We start from the raw sequence: 21,819 nt of genomic DNA, 5'->3' as shown, positions 1-21,819 counted from the left end.
TTGAGAGGCCCAAGTAGAGGGGTTATGAATTCTAGGCCAGCTTGAGCCACATAGTGTCTCATAAAAATTGTCTTGCTGTGGTGGTGCACGACTTTAATCCCAGCACTTGGGAGGCAGAGGTTGGCAGATCTCTGTGAGTTTGAGGCCAGCCTGGTCTACGTAGCAAGTTCCAGGTCAACCAGGGCTACAAGGAGGCCCTGTCTCAAAAACACCAAAAACAAACAAACAAATAAAAAAAACCCCACAAAAAACCCAAAACAAAACAAAACAAAATATTATCTTGAATTGAAATCAAGAAGTAAAAACCACTACTGAATATTTCTTACTTGACATAAAACAATTTTTCTCTTGTTTTAGTTTTTGTAACTTTGAGGTTTTTAAAACACTTTTTTCTATTACTTAACATCAGGTCATCACTATCTGTGTATTTTATTACAGCTCCAAAGAGGCTCCCAGAGTTTCCTGAGGCAAAAACACCATCCCCTTTTGAGAGACTTGGGGGTACCTTGGGTAATAAAAGCACTTTTTATATTTGATGTTAAGAATATAGGTGGTGGGCTGTAGATGTAACTTGGAACTGATCACCAGTCCCATAGAAAGTGGGTGCTGATTGCTTAATTATGCAAAACACTGTTACTGCGTCACTGTTACTGCAAAGCTCAATAAACCAAGAACTGGATTACTTCAAGAAAATAAGTAGTTTATTTGGTTGAAAAAAATGAAAGAAAAACTATTGATTTTCTACAACTTCATCAAAGTCACATCTGTTAATTCCACCTAACCCAACTGGGTGGTTTATTTGTTTCCCAAAATGTCTACTGTGACACCAAATAAGATGCTCTCTGGATTGGTACACACTGATGTCTTTGAAATATAAGGTGACTTTTAATTGGATCCATGTGAGATTTTTACTGCAGTCTTCTGGTAGCTGCTTACCAATACAAGCAATCTCTGTTTGTCATCAAACAAATATTCAGCAGCTTCTGTTTCTCTCTAATATAGCTTCGAGTGAAAAGCCCTGGATGGCACCTATAGTTAAAACATCTGAAGATTCCAAAGCTGTGCAGCCTCAAACTGGTAATTGCATTCTTTTTAAAAATGTAGTTAAATTCTTTGAAAATTTTATACATGAGTATTGCATTTGCACCATTTCTACCTTCCCCGGCTCTAACTTCTTCCATGTCCCCCCACTCTCTCGCAGTTTCTTACTCTTTGATTATTATTACTATATACACAAATGTATTTATAAATATATGTATTAACACTTTTGTTTTCACCTGCAGAGGTTTTGTAACCAATCATCAATGCAATTTGTGGCAAATAATGATAGTATATCTTTTGTTTCTTTAACATACAATGCATCTATTTAAACATTAGTTTAAGTATTCTGTGATGTTATTTTTATGTTAAATTTCAATTAAAATTTAAAAATAGATGTTTGTGGTTTCCAGAGTTGAGATGTTCAGGTGTTGCTGTATTTCTACCATTCAGTGGTAGATACATTCACACTTTTGCTTCAGCTTTTCTTATTTTTTGATTTTAGATAAATCTGTGCATGTACTAAGGTTTGTCCTATTTCCTATTTAGTTTCAATATATATGATTGTTTTTCCCAATTACTTGGGTAGCTTTCTATTGCAACTGTTTTCATAACTAAGAGAGGTAATTTACAAAGTTAGGCTTATTTAATTATTACATAGAGAACACAGACTCTGAGGAACTGGGGAATTTCTTGGAGGACATTAGAATAAACTTACTGCATGATTTTTGTTTCGTGTTAAGTGCCTGGCAGAGGTGTGTGAGGAAGTGTAGCTTTGTTCTTGATTGAGAACATTCAGAAACTGATAGTGAGTCGTAATGAGTATTTTCATAGTTCTTAACTGCATAGCAAGATGGGAAATGGAGATGAAGCTGTGACTGGTAAAGAAACACAAATCATCCATATGAGCTAGAATGTCTGGAGGGGTAGTTTGGTGGTTTGGATGGTGCTCATGTTTTTGTTTGTGTTCTACTTGATTACAGAAGAATTTTGGTTTTGTCTGATCCATTGTTATCACAGAGTAAACTCATTCAATATTAGTGTCCTTTGAAATTGTTGACATTCAACCAATGCCACAGCCCACCTGTGAAGGCCAGGCCAACTCCTGGATGTCTAGGCTGCTTGATTAGTCATCAAATGTGATGGGTGGTTTATTTTGTAAAAATTTATTCTGCTTTGGCATTTATTGGTGGTTTCCCCCATATTTCTGTATTAAAACGGCAGAATGAGTGTTCTTATAAAGATTTCTATACCAGATTTTGATATAATGGATAATTGAGAATTCTACTCCCATGGTTATTAAAATTCCTGGTTCATTTCAATAGTTTTGGCAGCAATGGAACAGGGTATTTGAGATTTGGAATATTGCAAGACATATGAGATGTGTAGTCATCTAATACACTATTCCCTGTTTTCAGTGTGTTTGCACTGACCTTGCATTAGTGCTGTATTTTGTGATTTTATTATCTGAAATTGCATTTTGTATAACCTTCTGTGAAGTATGTTTAAGTAAGGTTATGTGCTTGATTTCTTTGGCAAATTTAATTTTCCATAGAGTATACAAAGGAAAACATAAAAATGTGCTCTACAATTGCATACCAGTATGTAAAATTACTTACAAATTATGTGTTTTAAGGAAACTTGCCAGATTTTAGAAATACTTAAGTGCTTGTGATGGTTATTCAGGAAGGGCTCCATCATTTTGATGATGTAACAGAATTATTCTTATGTTCTATTGGAGGTTGGCCAGTTTACTATAACCTCAGTGTTATTGTAGGAGGAGTTCTAGACACTGCCAGTACCTTCCACCACTGGCGAACTATGCATTTGTGTTCATGTGATTCACATGCTGTTGGATCGTTTCTTACCTGAATAATATCATTTGTGTAGCAATTTTCTTCTAAAAACTCAAAGGGATATGAATACAACATCATATTGATTTTTCCAAAGTACTTGGGTGCTGGCAGTTTTTCTTTTATACTAAGGAGATGCACAAGGGACTTATTTGAAATGGCTGGAAGAACAATGATTAGATTCATTCATTTCTTTCACAATCACACCAGTATAAATCATTCCAATTTAAAAGTGAAACATTGCATGCTTTGAAATGTTCAGAGGTTTCACAATAGAGAATTACATGTTCTTACTGGGCGATGGGCTTTCCAGAAAGATAAGAAGCATCAGGTGACCCAGGAGAGCCTTGCCAGTTCTTGTGACTGTGATTACTAGACTGTGAACGGTAGAGTGAGACAGAGCTGACCTAATAGCCAGATCCCCAAATTTCAGTTTTTTGACATCTATCAAAGGAAACCATCTATTAATTTTTCACAAGGTTATTATGACATAAATAATGTATGAATCACTTAAGAGAATACAAAGTACACAGGGGGTACCCCAATATTTCCTTAATACAGAAGATTCTTGCATTGACTGCCTACACTACTGATCATTCCAAACTCCCTGAATTAATGGATACATTCATTATAATTACAACAAAAGTGATTTATTAAATTGTTTAATATAAGAAAATCAGGAAGAGGGCAACAAAGAAAGACTCCGAGTTCAAATACACATGGGTCTCCTCAGTGATCCACGTGTCTCCATTTCCCTTGTGTATTAGTTACTTTTACATTGCTGTGACAAAATGCTTGACAGAAACAACATAAAGATAGGCCACTTTATTTTTGATCATAGGTTGAGAGGACACAGCCCATCATGGCATGGAAACTCAAGGCTGGAGGCAGTTCCATGGTATCAGGGTTGGATGACCTATTACATGGCTCAGATCAAGAAACAGAGAGCTTGGACTAGGGGTTGAGCCAGCTGATAACCCTTAATCCCCACCCACTACATCACTACATCTGCCATTTAGGCTCCATGCCCAAAGGACTCCACAAACCATGCTATAAGCATCATTCTATGGGGGACATATCCAAACCATAGCAACCTGTATAAAAAATTTTAAGGAGAACAGAGTGAACAAATACACTGTTACAGAGGTCTTGCAACTCCTTGGTATTAGCCTTGTGTCCAGTGAACCCCATAACAGGGATGGTAAGTCCTATCACAGAGGAGCTCTGTTCAGTTAGTGTAGCAATCTGAATTACTCTGTAAATGTGCTCTGAGGACTTACACAGGCTCAAGTAAAATGATGACCAGATCAACTTTCTGTGTTTTCCATTCCCACCAGAGATGGAGAAGTAGCTTGAATACCATGTGCATATTCATCACACAGATAGGCATGTGCATGATGTCTAACATCTTTATATGATATAGGAGAATGGAGGAGGTAGAAAGGAACTTTCTGTTTCTGGCTTGATAATGCTATCAGTGTTAAGCCTCCTTAACTTATTTGAACATTCCCTAAAAAATACTATCATTTAGTCCCATGAAGATGTTCTTTAGAAAACATTTCTGCCTGTCCTTCCCCAAAGTGTCCAAACAACTGAAGTTTTTCCCAGTTTACTGAGGTTTATTATAAAACTTCTTCTAGTAGAATGATTTCCTTTTAAACCATAACTGGTTGTATTTTAGAGATTTCCCTTGAGAGTATTAGAATAGAGAATGGTCTTGACACTGGTCTTTTCATTACAGTCCACTCAGGGAGCTTCCTTTGATTCAGCCTTCATCATTTTCAGGGTTATGCTACTTTAGCACTTTGTAGAATGATAGTAACTTATGTCACATACTAAGATCTGTAACTTATTTAAAGACTTAAAATCTGAAATGATCAGTACACACAAGGAGAGGTATGTTGGTTAGAGATTTGCTTAGAGCAGTTGAAAAGACATAAACTCTACATTTGGACCTTACAGTCTGCTCTGTGAGTTGTTGATCGGCACAGATCTAGCCCACCCAATTGGATTAAACCCTAGAGAGGACGAAAAGCAGGAATGAGTAGTGCTGTTGATGCTTCAAGAAAATAGAATTCAAGTATAGCAGATGGTTTGCAGATTTGCTGTGGCCTCTCGGAGATTTATGTTCTCAGTCTTTCATTTTATTTCACATTCTCTGGCAGTATCTTCACAAATCTCAGGGTCAAGCAGAAAGGTGTTTTAGTTTTCCATTATCTGAAGAAAGTATTACTAGTTTATTTAAACAGCACAGAGAGCTCTGTGCCTTGCTTACTCTTCTGGATCAAATTGTGTTCCTTTCTTGCTTCTTCATATGGCTTTTATAATTCTGTTTCCGTGGCCCATTTCTATGACCAAACCAGTGACAGATATGGTAGTGGATGTTTATGTGCACACATTTCGATATTATTAAATAACTTAAGGGCATATTCTTCCCTGCCACAATCTAAAATCATTTCGCTTTTGAAGACCTTAAACTGCCTTCTGCCAAGTATGCTGTTAATGTATTTATTCAAATGGATGTTTTACATTTAATTCTATTGGGGATTTACTGTGTACCAGACTCTAGATTAAATAAAACTTAGACTGTGAAATAGGCAGTCTAATTTCTCCTTAATGAGGTCTTCCATCTAAAAAAAATTACATTAGAACAGGAAAATCTTTCATATGACTACTTATATTCATGAAATTTGAGTAAAATATAATTTACGCATTTGAAATGCTTTGTGTACTATCACATGATTCTACTGAAGCAGGGTTGGTTTTTTTTTTTTTTTTTTTTTTTTTTTTTTTTTTTTATTTTTTTGTTTTTTTTGGAAAAGGGGTTTCCTGTAGCCCCAGCTGGCCTGGAACTCACTATGTAGACCAGGCTGGTCTCGAACTCACAGAGATCTGTCTGCCTCTGCCTCCCAAATGCTGGCATTAAAGGCATGTGCCACCATGCCTGGCATTACTGAAACATTTTTATATTGGTATTTGCATATAATTATTTTTTCAAAGTAAAAACTATTGATAAAACATAATTAACAATTGGTAGTAAAGATATATACTTTTCTGAAAAATCTGAAAGAAAAAATTTAATATAATTCATTACTATTTTTTGAAATAAATTATTTTTGTTTTTTATAACCTTAGAATTGAACTACCCACTTATCTGTCAAGTTGTATTTCTTCTTCAACTTTTGGTCCTGTGACGGCTCTATGCATTCAAGATCAAAGAGCTTCAAAAAGCTTTAGCATTTCATTCACTAAAGACAAGTCATCGAAAATTTTCCTATCTAAGCAGCAGTGCATGGTGGCACACAGATTGTCTAAAAACAGAATGATCCATCCCCAATTCTTAGGGCTATTTATCAATTTTATACCTAGAATACTTTTTAGAAACCATGCCTAACCATTTAGTGAAATTTACTCTGGTTTAAATGTACAGATACAAAGTTTTATTTTAAAAAAAGTCAAGAGCTGATGATTGTTAGAGTTTTTCAGGGGTTCTGTTTCAGCGCTCCCCTCTCTGCCATCTGCAACTTCAGAGTCAAAAGACCTTATTTGACTCATGCAATAAGGTAGCTGCTTCTCAAAGTTGTCCAAGGAGCATAAAACTTTGAATGGTATTTGTGTGTATTAGTATCCTTTCTCTCCATTACTCAGCTCTCAAAAACTACAGATATAGAAATATGAGGACCGACTATGGCACAAAATCTTATTTGAATCTTCAGTGTATTTAAGAAACGCTTGAAAGTCAGCAGTTCCTAACAATTGGGAACTTATGGACATGAACTGTAATTGGTAGGCATGGTAGAAGAAGTTATAGCCCTGGTAATGCCTGTAGCTGTAACTCAAGGGATGGTATCAGCCTGGCTTGGAACTTCCAGAATATAAATATGGAAAATAAATAAAATACAGTGAATAAATATCTTGTGGTACAAAAATACTATAGGAAAATTGGTGTGATGTCTCTAGATAGAAAGGAGATTTGGGGATTAGTATTACGGCCATGGTACTTTTCAAAGGTGAGAAAATAAAGTCAAGCTATTAATTTATAATTTCAAAGAATGAGAGGAATACATGCAAATTGGTAAACATTTCTAACTTACAGTTTCTATTGCTGGATGTATGACTGCAACCTTAAAGCAGGCCAAAGATCAGGAACTGACAACATGTTTGTTCTTTAAAAGAGTTGTCATTCTTCTGAGCTTTGTCATTGTAGTGAGGCTAACTTTACCTTACATTAAAACTTTAGATTACAATGCAGTCGACATTCCGTGATATGTGCATATTTTAGTGCATGACATTCTATTTTTAAGGACTTTGTAGACTTCCCTTTGCAAATAGCATGCATTTCCTGCCTAATCTTGTGGTACAACATAAGCTGTTCTCTACTTTTAGGCTGTGTCTCGCTGTCTAATATTATCTTTCTTAATTCAACTGGTGATGATTCCAGGTCGTGAAATTGTCACTAAGTTATAAATAATTTCAGTGAATAAATTCTTCTGTGAGCTCCCTCCCTTTTATTTTATTTCTATAAACCAATTTGAATGAACAAAGGATGTCTACCTCCAGTTTATGTTCTCTCTACCTGTTATTTCCATAATGACAGTTCTTTGTGCACAAAAATGAGCATATTTTCAATGCTATTTCTATTTGCTGTTTCACCATTTCTTTAGATGTTTGCACATGTGTCTTTAATCTCTATGTATCTGATTATTACTAGTCACAGTCAATTACACTCAGATCCTTAGTATCTGAGTATAGATATAAAATCATCAGGTAGATTTCACTGGTAATGTTTATCACTTCTACTATTTAACATGAAGTAAATTTTTATGCTTCCTCCTCAAATACATATTTTTTAAAATTTATTTATTAGCCTCCACCCTCCCACACACTGGGGCCCATATACTCTGTCATCCCTGTTACTGTCCATTGTGTTGTCAGCACCCCCAGCCATTCCCCAGTGCTTGTCCGTCTACTAAATCCAGTCAGCCTATCTAGAGAGCCTTGTTTTAGGAAAATCAGCTGTTCCTCATCTAGCAGCAATCAGTTGTCAATATTCCTTTAGATAAGATTGGGGTCTGCTGTTCATTTTCCCAGTTCTATGCTGGGTTACTGTCTGGGAGTCTTTTGGGCCACCCTGGCCAATAACTCAAAGGAAGGTATCTCCTATCTGGCGTTTCTTGTTATGTAGCCTTTAGCTACACATATGGACTCTTAAAAAATTTTATTGACCCCATTAATCTTTAGTTATAGTTTCCCTTTGGGTGTTTAAGACCCCAGAATTGGCCCAGATAAACCAATTTATTTTTACTCTTAAGGTCGTTTATGTGAACATGAAAATTATCCCTGCATTAAAATTATTTTTTTGGGTCTGGAGAGATGACTCAGTGGTTAAGAGCACTGCTCTTACAGAGGACCGAGGTTTGGTTCCCAGCACCCACAAGGAGGTTAACAACTTTAGTTCCAGAGGAATCTGACACCCCCTTCTGACCTCTGCAGGCATTGCATGACATGGGTACACTTACATTTATGCAGGCAATACACTCACATGCATAAAATAAAAATAAATATAATACAAAGAAAATATTTTTAAAAATCATTTTGTCATTATGTTTGAACTCATTCCATTTTCTTCCTTTTATGTAAAATATAAATTTGATCTTCAAATCTACCTAGATTGTAGAAGGGCTCATGGCTTCATGGAAGAATGTAGAAAGTTGCTGCTGAGTAAAATGGCAGTAGATATGATGGCAAGAGAGTCTTGGTCTTAGCCTTGCTGTCCTGTCCTTGCTGTTGCAGTGAAAAGCTAATGGACGAGAAAGTGTGGCATAAACAATATAGTGCCATTTGCTCCTTAGGTACCACACCAGCAACTTTTACTAAGCAGTAGACTCTGTAAAGTAGCCTAGGTTGTGCCTGCTGTTTCTTTCTTTAGAAACCTCTGCCTTAGTTGCCATATAACTGTATTTATGTTTATATTTGTTGAAACTCTTTGATTTACAGTTGGCCTCACTTCATTATAAATACATAGCATAATATTCACTCTAGGGGCCAGGGCCAGGTCAGTATGGAAAGTCCTGCAGAAGGCAAAAGCTAACACAGTGGTAATGATTGTAAACTCAGTAGTGATGGGACCAGCAGCTGAGAATCAAAACCTACTAATACCTACATAAAATTGCTTTAGCGGATCCTGAAATATGTTGTGAAATCTTTCAAAATGTATCAAAAGTAACATTTCTTTTGTTTTACTTTTTTTTTCATTTTTAAGCAACTTATGATGCTTTCTCAAGCTCTACAACTTCAGATGAGACTGGAATAGAGCCCCATACAGGTATGCCCAAATTTTCAATGATGTCTTTGGATCCTAGATGTTCTGATACCTGACAGTTGCCTCTTAGTTTTTCAGAATGAAGAAGTATGCTCACTAGAGCTACAGAAAGTGGTAGCCAACTCCATCTGTGCCCGAGATACAAATCCTACCTCTACTTTCCACCAGGAAATTCTTATTTTCATCATTAAATAAAGGCTGTCACACCAGGGAGGCACAAACAGATGAGGCTGCCATTGGGGAAAGCAACACATTGGCTTCCCCACTTTCTGGTCCAGAATCATTCTAAAACTGTGTTAGATTCCTAAAGAGTATTCTGTAGGGTAGTGGTTCCCAAATGGGGGTGATTTGTATCTCTCCATAGGGGTATTTGGCAGTGCCTAGAGGCACATCTGGTTGTAACTACTGGGGGAAGTATCATTGGCTTCAGCACAGATATTGGAGACACTGCTGTGCACACAGCAGCCTTCCACAATCAAGACTTCTTGGGCCATAATTGTCAATAGTGCTGCGGTGAGAAATCCTGTGCTAGAACAATAATGTTGTTTCTCATAGAAGTTCAGCTACCTGTGCTTTGACATTCACTCACAGATTCACCTGCACTGAATTTAGCTCAATCCAGCAGATCTTTTAAGCAAATGGGTATTAAGCATCCTCTAAACTAGGTGCTGTAGGAGATTCAAAGTAGGACTAGTATCTGCCATAAATAGGTGTCTGATATATGTTTGTATGTGTAGCTCAGCATTGTTTATATTACAATAAATAAAAGTAAATAACTTTAAACCGCAGAAAGAAAGCAAAGAAAATGGAATCCTCATAATGGGTTCAATCAGCATTTTGAAACAAAAGAGAAGAAAGAATTTTTTAAAAAGCAGTTGAAGACAAGTTGAATGTATGAAACTGTTTTATCGTGGTTTTTGGTATTTCAAGGATATATGCTTTTCAGAGTGAAGTCATCTTCATCTTCTAAAGAATCACTGGTTTAAAGTGCTTGCTAGTAAGCCCTCAATCATTCCTGGTATTTTCCTCATAGGAGGCATAATTTATTACTCATAAGTTTGCATTTTATTCCTGGGACCTTCTATTTCTTTTATAAATGTTGACATTTATTCCAACAGCAACAAGTGATCCTATTCTGGACTCTGTCCCACCTAAAACTTCTAGAACTCTTGAACAGCCAAAGGCAACACCGGGTAATGTTTTTAACAGAAAAACTGCATTTGTTTTCCATTATAAACTCTGTAATTCATGTGAATGCCTTTCTTCCAAATGCTCTTTTTTTTTTTTTTTTTGGTCTTTTTGAGACAGGGTCTCCCTATAGCCCCAGCTGTCCTGGAACTCACTATGTAGACCAGGCTGGCCTTGATCTCACAGAGATCCACCTGCTTCTGCCTCCCAGAGTGCTCCCAGAGTGCTGGGATCAAAGGCATGTGGCACCATGCCCGGCTCCAAATGCTCATTTTATCCTGTCTCCTCTAATCATTTATCTCTTTCCTATTTCTGAACATATATGATTAATGTATTTTTATGCAGGTATCTTTTTTTATTCCATTTTATGTGTCTGTCTCCTCTCATACTGAACTGGAAATATATTTTTCTATTGTTAAAGTCGTGAAAAGTTTGGGAACTGCATGGAGACCCTTGTCATTTGCAGCATTCCATGTCATATGCTTGTGGCATGCATCATTTTCGTGCTGAATCTGTCTGGAGTTGGTTATTGAACCAATGTCATTCAAGGTTTCTCTGTGCCTTGAGGTGACTTTGAGCTTTGTCCACCAGCTTCAGAACAACATGCATCTTTTTCATATACTTGTAGCATGCACAGTATACTGTATAAACGCATGTTGAAATTCCTAAACAACCTCATTATAACTGAGATTACCTGGTGGGATGGGTATTTGTGTTTTCAGCACCAAGTAAAGCATCATTTACTCCTCATAAAGTGGAACCCTTCACCAGCCCTGAAACGCAACCTACAACAGCTGGTAACTAATGACATTTATGTAATTGTATGCTTTGAAAGAACAGGTATTGTGACAGAAAAGAATCAGTCATGTTGGCCTTTTCAGAATCTTTTCAGTTCTAAACATTTCCCTTCATTCTTTACCATGAAATTCTTTAAGAAACTGAGTTATCTATTTTTGGTCTTGTTGAGACAGGGTCTCTCTGTAGCCCCAGCTGAACTGGAACTCGCTATGTAGACCAGGCTGGCCTCGAACTTACAGAGATCCGCCTGCCTCTGCCTCCCAAGTGCTGGGATTAAAGGCGTGTGCCACCATGCCCGGTGAGTTATCTATTTCTAGCCTAATGATAAACCTCAAGGAACTGCCATAATCTTGATGCCTGTATACTTTGAAGAACAATTTCCTTTATTGCTTTCAACTTTATTAGCCAGAAAATTACACCAGAAGTATACTTATTTTTAAGTATGTTTCTATCTATTAAGCACATTTAGCTGTGTTTTGATCAGAATAGGTCATCTACAGTAACCTATTAAGAGCACTAAGGAGTCTTCAATCCTGGATATAATGAGGAAAGATGAGAAGAAGGTCACATAGCTCACATTTTATAATAGCAAAGTATTTACATGATACAGTTCATTAATATCTGATGAGGATACTAATGAACTACAAGATGAAGTTCTGAACTTTCCATTCTATAAATCCAAAATAACTTATTTGTGCATCTTCCTTTCCATTTAATGTTGTTTCGGTATTTTTAATTTATCTTATAATCTGAAAGGCCTCCAGGGTGCAGTCTGTCTAACACATTTAAGTGAGCAGCACTCATCAACTGTCATGTAGAAATTTAAGTTCTCTTTCTGTGGAAATATAATTCTTTTGGACCTAGGTAACACTTATGTATTGAGTCTGGACTCTTTATAAAGCATGGAGTTGGCCATCCTAGGGATGCAAGGACATCTGTAGTAGTTCTTACATTCGATGGGGTCATACATGCATGTCTGCAGGCACAGTCTGACTGACCTTTGAGAAGTCTCACTTATCAAAGCTGCATTAACTCTTCTTCTTTCAGCTCCCCAGCAAACCACATCAGTCCCTTCTACGCCTAAACGACGCCCCAGACCCAAAACGCCAAAAATCAGACCCGGTAAATAAATGTCTCTTTAACTTTGAGGATACTTAAATCCAAATAGCTCAAATTAATCTCATTGTAAAAAGAAATTTATTCTATTGGCTAGCTTCTTATAACATTTGAAATTAGAGAACAGTAATACGAAACAGAAATCAAATATCTACAATAAGATTTTTCTGAATTTGGGATAAGCCTAGAAAGAAGTTCTGCTGTAGCCAGGGCTTATAGAGAGAGACATACTGTCCCACTCTGGGCATGTGTCTATACTCAGTGTCTGATGGACTGTGGTACATTTTGGTACCTACCATGGTACTGTAGGTACCTTTTGGTACCTACCATACATTCAGTTTTGCCCCAATGCAGTAGCTGAGATGGAGAGAATATGATTCTGGTTTTCAAGTTGCTTATAATCTTGAGAGGATAATAATGAAATCACAACCTAGGATTGTAAACCTTTGGTCTGTAATGCTTGTGTAGAAATGCCTAGAAAAACTGAGTTGAAGAAATCAGGCTTAAATATGTGTAGGATTTAAGTGGAGGAAAAGGGCAAGGGAACAACATCTATTGCAGTCCAAAGTTTGGATGGATCAAGTAAGCCTGTCAACTTGGAGGTAGTGTTTTCATTGTCAAACAATTCACTCAGAAGCATGCTCCACAAACTGCTTTATTCCATTTATATTTGTAGCACAGATATTTTATCTAAACTATATTGTTGTGATGACTTACATGTTCTTTGCTTCAAATTTTATTTACTGTGTATTTAAGACTGACTACTAAATATGGTAGGATTCTGAAGGGTCATTCTGTTCCACCTTGGAAGATATTTTATTATCTCTACATCAACTTATTTTTTTTTCTTCCTATCACAAGAAAGAACTACAAGTCCTAAAACAATTACTCTAAAATTTCTAAAAGTCCTGAACCTACACATCATACCATATATGTCATTTCATCTTGCCACGGGAACCCAGCACTACAGCTTTTGGTAATGTGTCAGCTACTCTAAAAGGTTCATTTGGACAACACTGAGTATTTCACAGACTGCAGCAATTCTATGACTGTTTCAGTTGTGATCAGCTGACCTTGTAGTTAATGGATCTGAGCTCAGATTCAGATATGGTCTGGGGCCAGCTCTCAAACCACAGTTGGTGCTTTGTCTGTCTAGTCGTATTTAAAGCTGGGCCATATATAGAGTTCTCAGTGCTTTGTAGAAAATTCTTGGAGTTCAGCTGTAGACTTCATTTGAAAGAGTGACTTCTTAATTTTGGTATTATTGAAATTTATGATTTAGATCATAACATGATATACACATTAAAAAGAATCAACAAATTTTAAAAATGTATTATATTTGAGGAGGAAGCATAAAAATTTATGTCATGTTAATTAGTAGAGGTGATAAACATTACGATTGAAATCTACTCGATAACTTTATAGACATACACAGGTGCCAAGGATCCGAGTGCAACCGATTATGACTAGTTATAATCAGATACATACAGATTAGAGACACATGTACCAACATATCAGTGTTATTAGCAAAAACAATGAGTCTTTCTGTAAGAAACAGTGTATTTTAAAATGAAATGGAGATCTTTTTTAAAGGTTAAAAGCTCATTCAATTTTATGTCTTACAGGGCTTATACCGAGTTTAATATTGTATAACTGTATTAATTAAACAGTGAACCTAAAAATTTTATAACCACTTTTGAAAGAGATGTATCTTCTCTGGAAACTGTTATTATGCTAAAGCTGTAATGAAATGCTTCTTCTAAAAAGATAAAATAAAAATAAAACTAGATCTAGCACTAAGCATTAGCATTAAAATACATCCCCTTATAATTGAAACTTAAATTAGCTAATGAATATGAAGTAAGAGTGAAAAATAATTAGCCTGATTTTTTTTTTAAATCGTAAAGTCAATTTTTGCGTAGTTACTATTGAGTGGCAAGACTCTATTTCAAACCACACAAAAGCTTGTAGTATATGTCCATAAGTGTTTTTTTGTGAATGGAGCATGGAATTTTCTTCTAATGAAATAGTTCCAGAATCTTCCAAGATGATAGATTCATTCTGCTTAATTAGTTTTAATTTTAGGTTTAGTTTTTAGTTTAGTTTTAGATTTTCCTTTTGTGGTTTCACAGACCAAAATGTGAGTTTGCCGATTATTTTGTGTTTTATTTTTTAACTCTGAGTAAAACAACACAACTAATTTCTTTAAAACCTAAAGCTTCTCTCATTCTAGAAGTGACACATACCAAACTTACTAATTTCACTGATCTTCATTTTTAATGCTCCATGAGTAAGCCTGGAAAATTGGTTTATGCAACTCTGGTTCAACAAGTTCTGATTTATATGTCAGCCTTTGATGCAATTTTTCCATGGAAAGTGTAAAAATGCCATCAGATAGCTTCATCACAAACTAGGCCTTTTGTTATTATCACAGTGTTGCTCTGAGCTGTGTGGCGAATAATTATGTTCGTGACCATGACAGAGAAAACACAGAAATATAGTCATGAGAGCCATTGAGGATCCCCATCTCTGGAGATACAAAACAGTTTCCAGTACCACAGCTGACTGGAATCCTGACTGGGCTGAAAGACAGCCTTTCAGCTGGAAAGAGGGGAGGTGATTCCTTCTTCTAAGAACTCCGCTTGTTAGAGGGCTTCTCAGTTCTTGGACTACAAGACCAGAAAGGACTCTATTTTTCCAATGTGCCAAAAAGTCTTAATTGGGAATGATTTTTCAACACTGACTTCTGTTTATTTCTCAGGAAGCTTTATCGTGTTTTCCTAAAAACTAGCAGGCTCTGGTAGGCAGGGTTCTTCTCTCTGTATTACTGAAAACAATGCAGTTCCCTGCATAAGAACTGCGGGACATACTGAATGATTCAGTTTCATATTGTTTCTGTCTATCAAGAACTTACACAGCAGTTTTAGATAACGATTCACAAAATTAGCTGTGGGGAACTTTGTCACTGCTTATTGTCATTTTCATCTACGATTTAAACCCTGTAGCTCTTAGGAACACATTCCTCATCATGCTGTGTAGAGGACTCTGAACCTAGATTTCCATTAATGGCTTGTTTACACAGCAGCAGTACTAAAGCAGGACATTTTCTGCTCAAGCGGGCATGATTTATTTTTGCAATGAAGTGAAAAGGAAAAACAAAGCAACTGCTCATAAAAATGAATCTGGATTCTGCCCTTTGAAGGGGCAGCAGATTTCTGTGTGTAGCAAAGTGAAAGAAATGGAGGATTAGACAAGGGGTGTAACTGATCATAGCTGAGGTCTCCAAGCCAGAAGCATAGCTCATCAAAACCAAATGCCTAGTAGTTTACATAAAAGAATTCTGACAGCTGTAGTGAGATAGGATGAATGTATATGAATTTAAAAAACTCTTACAGAAGTTTGGAATGAGGAAATAACTTCTATATTTATGTTGTCCTTTGGGTAGAGAACTGTAACCAGGAAGATCAAGAAATTGTGCTGCATGCTTTGGTTACCAAATTAAGTAACTCTTTCTCCAAAATCATTATTTCTGTTATTTCAAGATAAAATTTGAAAGCATCAAAAATGTCTTTAAATATTGATCAAAGTTTATATGTGATGTACTTTTTGTTACTGCTGTTGTTTGAGACAGTCTCAGTATGTAGCCTGGAATTTGTAGAGAAGACCAGAATAGTTTGGAACTCATAGGGATCTGCCTGCCTCTTCCTCTTGAATGCTGCGATTAAAGGCGTGGCCACTGTGTCTGACCAGTAAATTATATTTTTTATTTTAGTAGTGTGAGAAGAAATTTATTAATATAAATACAGGCTGGATGGTGTGTTGTTACTATTCTATGGTGTTTGAATAGAGACTTTTTAGTTTACATTTCTTTTCAAGAGAAAAACATTTATTTGGAAGCTGATGTGGTTTTGTTCCTTAGATTTCTAAATTTTTCATCACCCTCAGATACTGCTTCAGGTAGCAAATACCTCAGCCTACAAAAAGGAGGCCTTGAGTGACCTAAGCCAGGACAGAGTATTTGCTGGATGGACCTCTGCAAACCAGTTCTTTAATTGTGGCTTTCTGCATGTTATTTTTATTTTAGTTCGGCAGGTTACTGCTTCTAGCTGAGCTTGATGAAAGCACCAAACAATCAAAAGCTCTTTAATGTGCAGAATTCCTTGCTTTTCCCAACTTTCCTTATGACTGTTTTTTCACTTCTCCTTCCATATAAGATGCCTTTCCTTGGTGGTTAAATTAGCTAGTGAAGGTTCACATTAGTTTGGACTTATTTCACAAGTGCTATCCAGTACATTTATGGAAAAAAAAAAAAAAAAAAACCCACAGAGCCACCTCCCATCTCCTGGCTTGTCTACCTCAAACAATAAGAACTGCAGTGTCCTTCATTAACCTTCAAGGTGATAATCACGTGTGGCTCTGCATTATTCCTTACATCCCTTTTTTTTTTTAGGGGATATTTTTGCATTTCTTTTTTTTATTGAGCTTTTTAAATTTCATACATTTCCCACTCAAATCCAGACCCCTTCCCCCCATCCGTGCTCCCCCCTATCCCCCCAATGAACCCTACGCACTCGCACTCTGCCATACATGCTGAGTCCTAGTCATTCAGGTGTTTGTACCCAAATTTCCTCAGTGTAAATGTGCCTGCTGGAGTCTAGACAACCCATCCAGTGGTCCTATGTAAGTCATACTCCCCTCACCCACCCAGCAGCAATCAGTTTCAAATAGTTCTCAATCTAGTGTTGGCCCACCACTCACCTCCCCTTTGGGCCCTTGTTTTCTTTTTGAGTTGTAAAACAAGTCATTGAGTTCCTAGAAAGGTGTTATATAAAATCTATTGTTATAGTATCTTTTCTCAATCACTACCTGCTTCTTCTGAACCTACCACTCTTCCTTGTTCAGAAATATCAGAGTTAATGCTAGACAAAAGTAATTATCTGAAATGCATAAGTGAGAGAAAAATTTAAGTTGATAGCTAATGAGGGCCGTATCAACTAATTTCCATGTGTAAGAAATAACATTTTCTGTGTTAAAAAACAAACAAACAAATAAACATTTAATTTCGTAACTGGAGTCTTCAGCCTTGCTTTGATATTGCTTGCTTTCATTGCAGCCCCAGAATCTCAGACTCTACCGGCATCCCAGTCAACAAAAGGTAAAGGTGCTTCATTTAATCAGAGTAAAAGAATCGCTTGCTTTATCACCTTTGTGTTCAATTTTGTCCTTAGATTTGATTTACTTCAAAATATTTAATTGTTCTTTAGATTTTTTTTTGGCAGGCATTTTGCAAGAATATCAACTCTGACCTGTGCTTGGCTGAACAGAGGCAGCCACCTGTGAAAGCCATATTGGTTTTGGCTTGACCCATTCTTTATTGTCCTGCCTTATATTGGAGAAAAGTTCCCTAGCCTGTTCTAACCTGTTATTTCCAGTGCAGACTCCTGACCTCCCCAGGGCATATTTATGCTTTGCGTTGGGGGGTGCTTTTCTCACTTTGAGAACTCTAACATGTGCAGACTTTCTTGAAAAGTACTCTGATCTTTCCAGATCAAAACACTCCGGATGTGTCACCAGGAAAGGCATTTGAAGATGGAAAAAAAAAATAAAAAATAAAAATAAAGAAAAGAAAAAGAAGAAGAAAGCCAATCTTGATAGCTTCTCTTTCTTCAAAAGTGGGGAAACTCTGTTCTGGTGCCATCTTAGCCCACAGTCCCCCTCTTTTCCTCCCTAACGTGAACTACTGCTTAGTTTAATAAATCCTCATCTTCCAAAGCAGAATCATCCTTGCACCCTTCTTCCCATTTCTTTTTCCAAATTTAACTGGCTACATTTTTCTTATTCACTTTGTCTAAAAACAGGAGTAGATTTCAGTAGAAAAGGCGCTTCTTCTCTAGATAAAATTTTACCATTTATAATTTGCTGAACTTAGAAATTAAAAGTTAAGCACATCCAACATTTAAGTAGACTTTTGTCATTTCCCTTTGATTAGATTCTTTCTTGATAATTTTTCATGCAGTTTCAGGACCCAAAACCTCAAGAACCAAACTTTCTGCAATAACATTAATTGATTATATGGTTATCAAGTGGGTGACCCATTTCTTCTTTTCTTCACAATGGGTTTATCTATCAACAGGTTTATATTTATAGAGTAATACATCAGTGTCCATTTATCTTTATATTCTCTGCTATTCTTGAAAAAAATCCTATAACTATAGTTTATAGGTATGTCTCAATTTAAAAAGCTGTTTGCCTTGGGGCTGGAGAGATTGCTCAGTGGTTAAGAGCACTGGCTGTTCTTTCAGAAGACTCAGGTTTGAATCCCAGTACCCACATTGTGTCTAACAACCATCTGTAACTCCAGTTCCAGGGGATCCAATGCTCTCTTTGCCCACCACAGGCATTACATGACATGGGTGCACTTACATACATGCAGGCATAACACTCATACACATAAAATAAAAATAAGTAAATCAAAAAAGTTGTTTCCCTTGATATAACCTCTGAATTCAAAGACCTTTTAGCCTTATTGTTGAAATGTGAATTTTTTTTTAATGCTATGTAATGCTCCTGCTCTGGAAGTCAAATGAATTTTAATGTTTATCCTTAGTGATTTCTGAAAAATGCCTTCTTCAGGCTCTTGAGTATACAGATTCAAAATTTGTGTCTCCGCTAAGCTATGCAATGTTTTTGAAATTTTTCTTCCACTATCTCAATATGGAAAAAACACAAGGAAATCTTTTGGGAAATTTGTAAATTTTTGACCAAAAACTAAAAAAAGAAAAAAAAGGAAGAGAAAGAAAAAGAAATCAAAACCAAAATAGCTGCAAAAACTAAACCAAACCAAACTTTACACCTCACATAACTGGGTAAATAATGATAGACTGTTGCAAAAGGCTCTAAGATGCTTCTAAATTACATATAATATTTATTCTCAGTAGATAGTGCTACCCTTTCTCTATTAACTTGAAAATTTTCTTTCTTCAGCTCCACCAAAGACCAAACGACCAGGTCGCCGCCGCCCCCATCCTAAAACCACACGTAGTCCAGGAGTACCCAAGTCTAAACCTGGTAAATGTAATGTGTAGGTTCCAATTAATGTAGATAGTGTAGTGGCATCTAGTTCAGTAGCTACCGCCTGCCCAAGTATCTGGGCTTTAGGAAACAGCATGGTTGAGTTTTATACTTGAGTGTTTATACTCACTTTCTACATTTATATTGTATGTAATGCGTTCATATTTCTGTTGTCGGTAAGTGTACACAGTGGAAAGCTGGGTCACTATGTGGATTATTAAAACAAATCTCTTAAAAGTCTCATGTTTGATACATAGGATTGCTGAGGTTTGACACAATTCAGTATTAAAAAAGGGAAAGGGGGTAGATGGGAAAAATAAAAGGGAAAGTACAGTTTGTATAGCACTTCTACCTCAAGGCATTGTTCATTCCACTGGGTGCTATTTTTTTTATATAATTAGTGTTCTTGGTTTTTTGCTTCTATAGCTCTAGAACCGACCACTGTACGACCGGAGCTCTTGGTTTCCACGATTGGTAATTCTGTGCCTTCTGTTGCTTTCTCAGCTTGCCACTTTTGCTCTCCATACTTTCTTCCCTGAGCATGAGTGCAAGTATGCCACCCCATCAAAATAGTAACCCATGCTTCCCTTCGTATATCCTATCTGAATGGGAAGAACCTGAAGACAGGAGATTCTTCCTGGACAATCTGGTGTGCTCATATGGGGAAGGTCTGTGGTCTTAGACATAACTTCCTGATTCCCTGCTGATCCTCTGGCCTTCAATCATGTGTCTGGGTGTTCAGAAAGCCACTTGATTTTTCTCAGGAACATCTGTGCTCATCCTGGAATGAAATCATGGCACACACATTTCTAGTTTCATGACTAAAATTTCATTGCTTTGCTCATCCATCTTGTAAGACTGAAAAGTTGCACATTTCTGTTTCTTTGAGAATAGTTTTGAGTACATTTACATAGCCACTAGCAGATTGTGATCTGGGTCCAGTATAAAACTAGTAGTGGCCATTTGCAACTTGAGAACATTGAAAGTCTCAAGGTGGTTTTATTATTTGTAATAGTAATACTATTAACTATAATTAATTTAATTGTTACTTCTCAGAATTTACTGTTCATCTATGTTTACTCTGAGAAGTTCCCCAGATCAGTAGTTGTGTAACATTATTTCTTGTATATAATATTAAAAGTTTATGGATAACTTTCCAGGTCTCCTCTTAAGTGACTTTTAAATTTTCTTACTATTTTTGTGCCAAAGGAAACCTATCAGCAAAGAAACAAAAATAACATACTTAATTCTTATTTAAATGGTACATTTAGGAAGAAAGTCTTATGATAGTTCTCATTACTTTTACTCAAAGACATATTTTAAGCATTGCCTAAATTTTTCTTTCATGGAAGACTGCTGATACAAGTGCATAGTTAAAAGAAACATCTTCCCCCCCCTGTTCTATATCCCTTAATTTTGACAGTTATAGCATGATCATTATACTCAGTATCATTATAATAATTTGTAATACCTTTTCCTTTAGCACAAAAATCATCCCAGAGACCTAAAGCCATGCCCAGACCAGAAGTACTCCAAGTCCAGCCTGGTAATCAACACCTTAAACACCTTGGCACATCAATAAGAGAACTATGTATAAGTAACATTGTCTTGACACAGCTCAGCTGTGACACTAATTACAGCACCTTTTTTCTTCAGATCCAAAACCACCAAAGCAGTTGCTTCCTAAGCCCCAAACCACAGCACCTGACATGCCACCAGCTAAATCCGGTAAACATAATTCCAAGTGCCCTCATTTAACAAGTTTTTTCCCCTCTGGAAATATCATTGGAAGTTTTTACATATTAGACAAGTCATAAAACCCAAATATCATTTGTTGTTCATCTTCTGAAAGTAGCCACACTGATATGTTAATTGCTAAATGAAGAAACTGTAAATTAAGAAATGTAAGAAGTGAGTAAATTTTACACCTGATTGTCCAATATATTCCATTTTCTTAATGTATTTTTAGACCTTACTTTCTAAATTTATAATGAATACAGGTTTGATTTTTCTGTACCTAGGACATTTAAAAATGACTTTGGTGCCATTTTTAGATAGTTCAAAGAGACGGGGGCATTTGTTCTTTACTAGGCACAACCGAAGAAAGACTTGCTAAGGACTGGCAAATAAAGAAAAGTATCTATTGACATTTTAAATAGTAATTATTAACTGAGTGATTTTCTACCACATAAAAAATATATAACAAAATTCTGCTGCTATACAACTGACGTTTTCTCCTAAGATTCCAATCAGTATGGAGCACTACTTTGCTAAATCGATGTAGAATAAACTATGCTCTGTATCCTCTGAATTAAACCTTATAAGTACCTAAAAGTTACTTTATTTTCTTTTTCTGTCTATTTTTTATGGTGAAGTCTATGAGCCTGTAACATCTGAAACAGAAGCTCCTTCTATAACTATAGGTAACAATGC

At 36.3% G+C, this 21,819-nt stretch overlaps 1 protein-coding gene across 12 annotated transcripts in view; it reads left to right on the top strand.

Annotated features, from left to right (window-relative positions):
- Abi3bp (ABI family member 3 binding protein) overlaps positions 1 to 21,819 on the top strand; it is a 255,155-nt gene that overhangs the window by 145,361 nt on the left and 87,975 nt on the right. For 9 of the 12 annotated variants that reach the window (XM_017802040.2, XM_017802041.2, XM_017802037.2 and 6 more), the window contains exons 13-19: positions 439 to 510; positions 1,003 to 1,077; positions 9,154 to 9,216; positions 10,332 to 10,406; positions 11,124 to 11,198; positions 12,247 to 12,321; positions 17,429 to 17,470. In XM_017802040.2, coding sequence (XP_017657529.1) covers positions 439 to 510; positions 1,003 to 1,077; positions 9,154 to 9,216; positions 10,332 to 10,406; positions 11,124 to 11,198; positions 12,247 to 12,321; positions 17,429 to 17,470 — 477 coding nt within the window. Of the gene's footprint in view, positions 1 to 438; positions 511 to 1,002; positions 1,078 to 9,153; positions 9,217 to 10,331; positions 10,407 to 11,123; positions 11,199 to 12,246; positions 12,322 to 17,428; positions 17,471 to 19,299; positions 19,384 to 19,812; positions 19,861 to 20,869; positions 20,933 to 21,042; positions 21,115 to 21,761; positions 21,810 to 21,819 lie in introns of all 12 variants that reach the window. The other 3 variants (XM_017802035.2, XM_029553746.1, XM_029553747.1) reach the window with 2 other exon arrangements.

This window comes from Nannospalax galili, unplaced genomic scaffold (genome assembly GCF_000622305.1).
Source record: "Nannospalax galili isolate Female #2095 unplaced genomic scaffold, S.galili_v1.0 scaffold1184, whole genome shotgun sequence".
Classification (NCBI taxonomy): Eukaryota; Metazoa; Chordata; class Mammalia; order Rodentia; family Spalacidae; genus Nannospalax; species Nannospalax galili.
The sequence above is the reverse complement of the archived record's forward strand: the minus strand, read 5'-3'. Positions and strand labels throughout refer to the sequence as shown.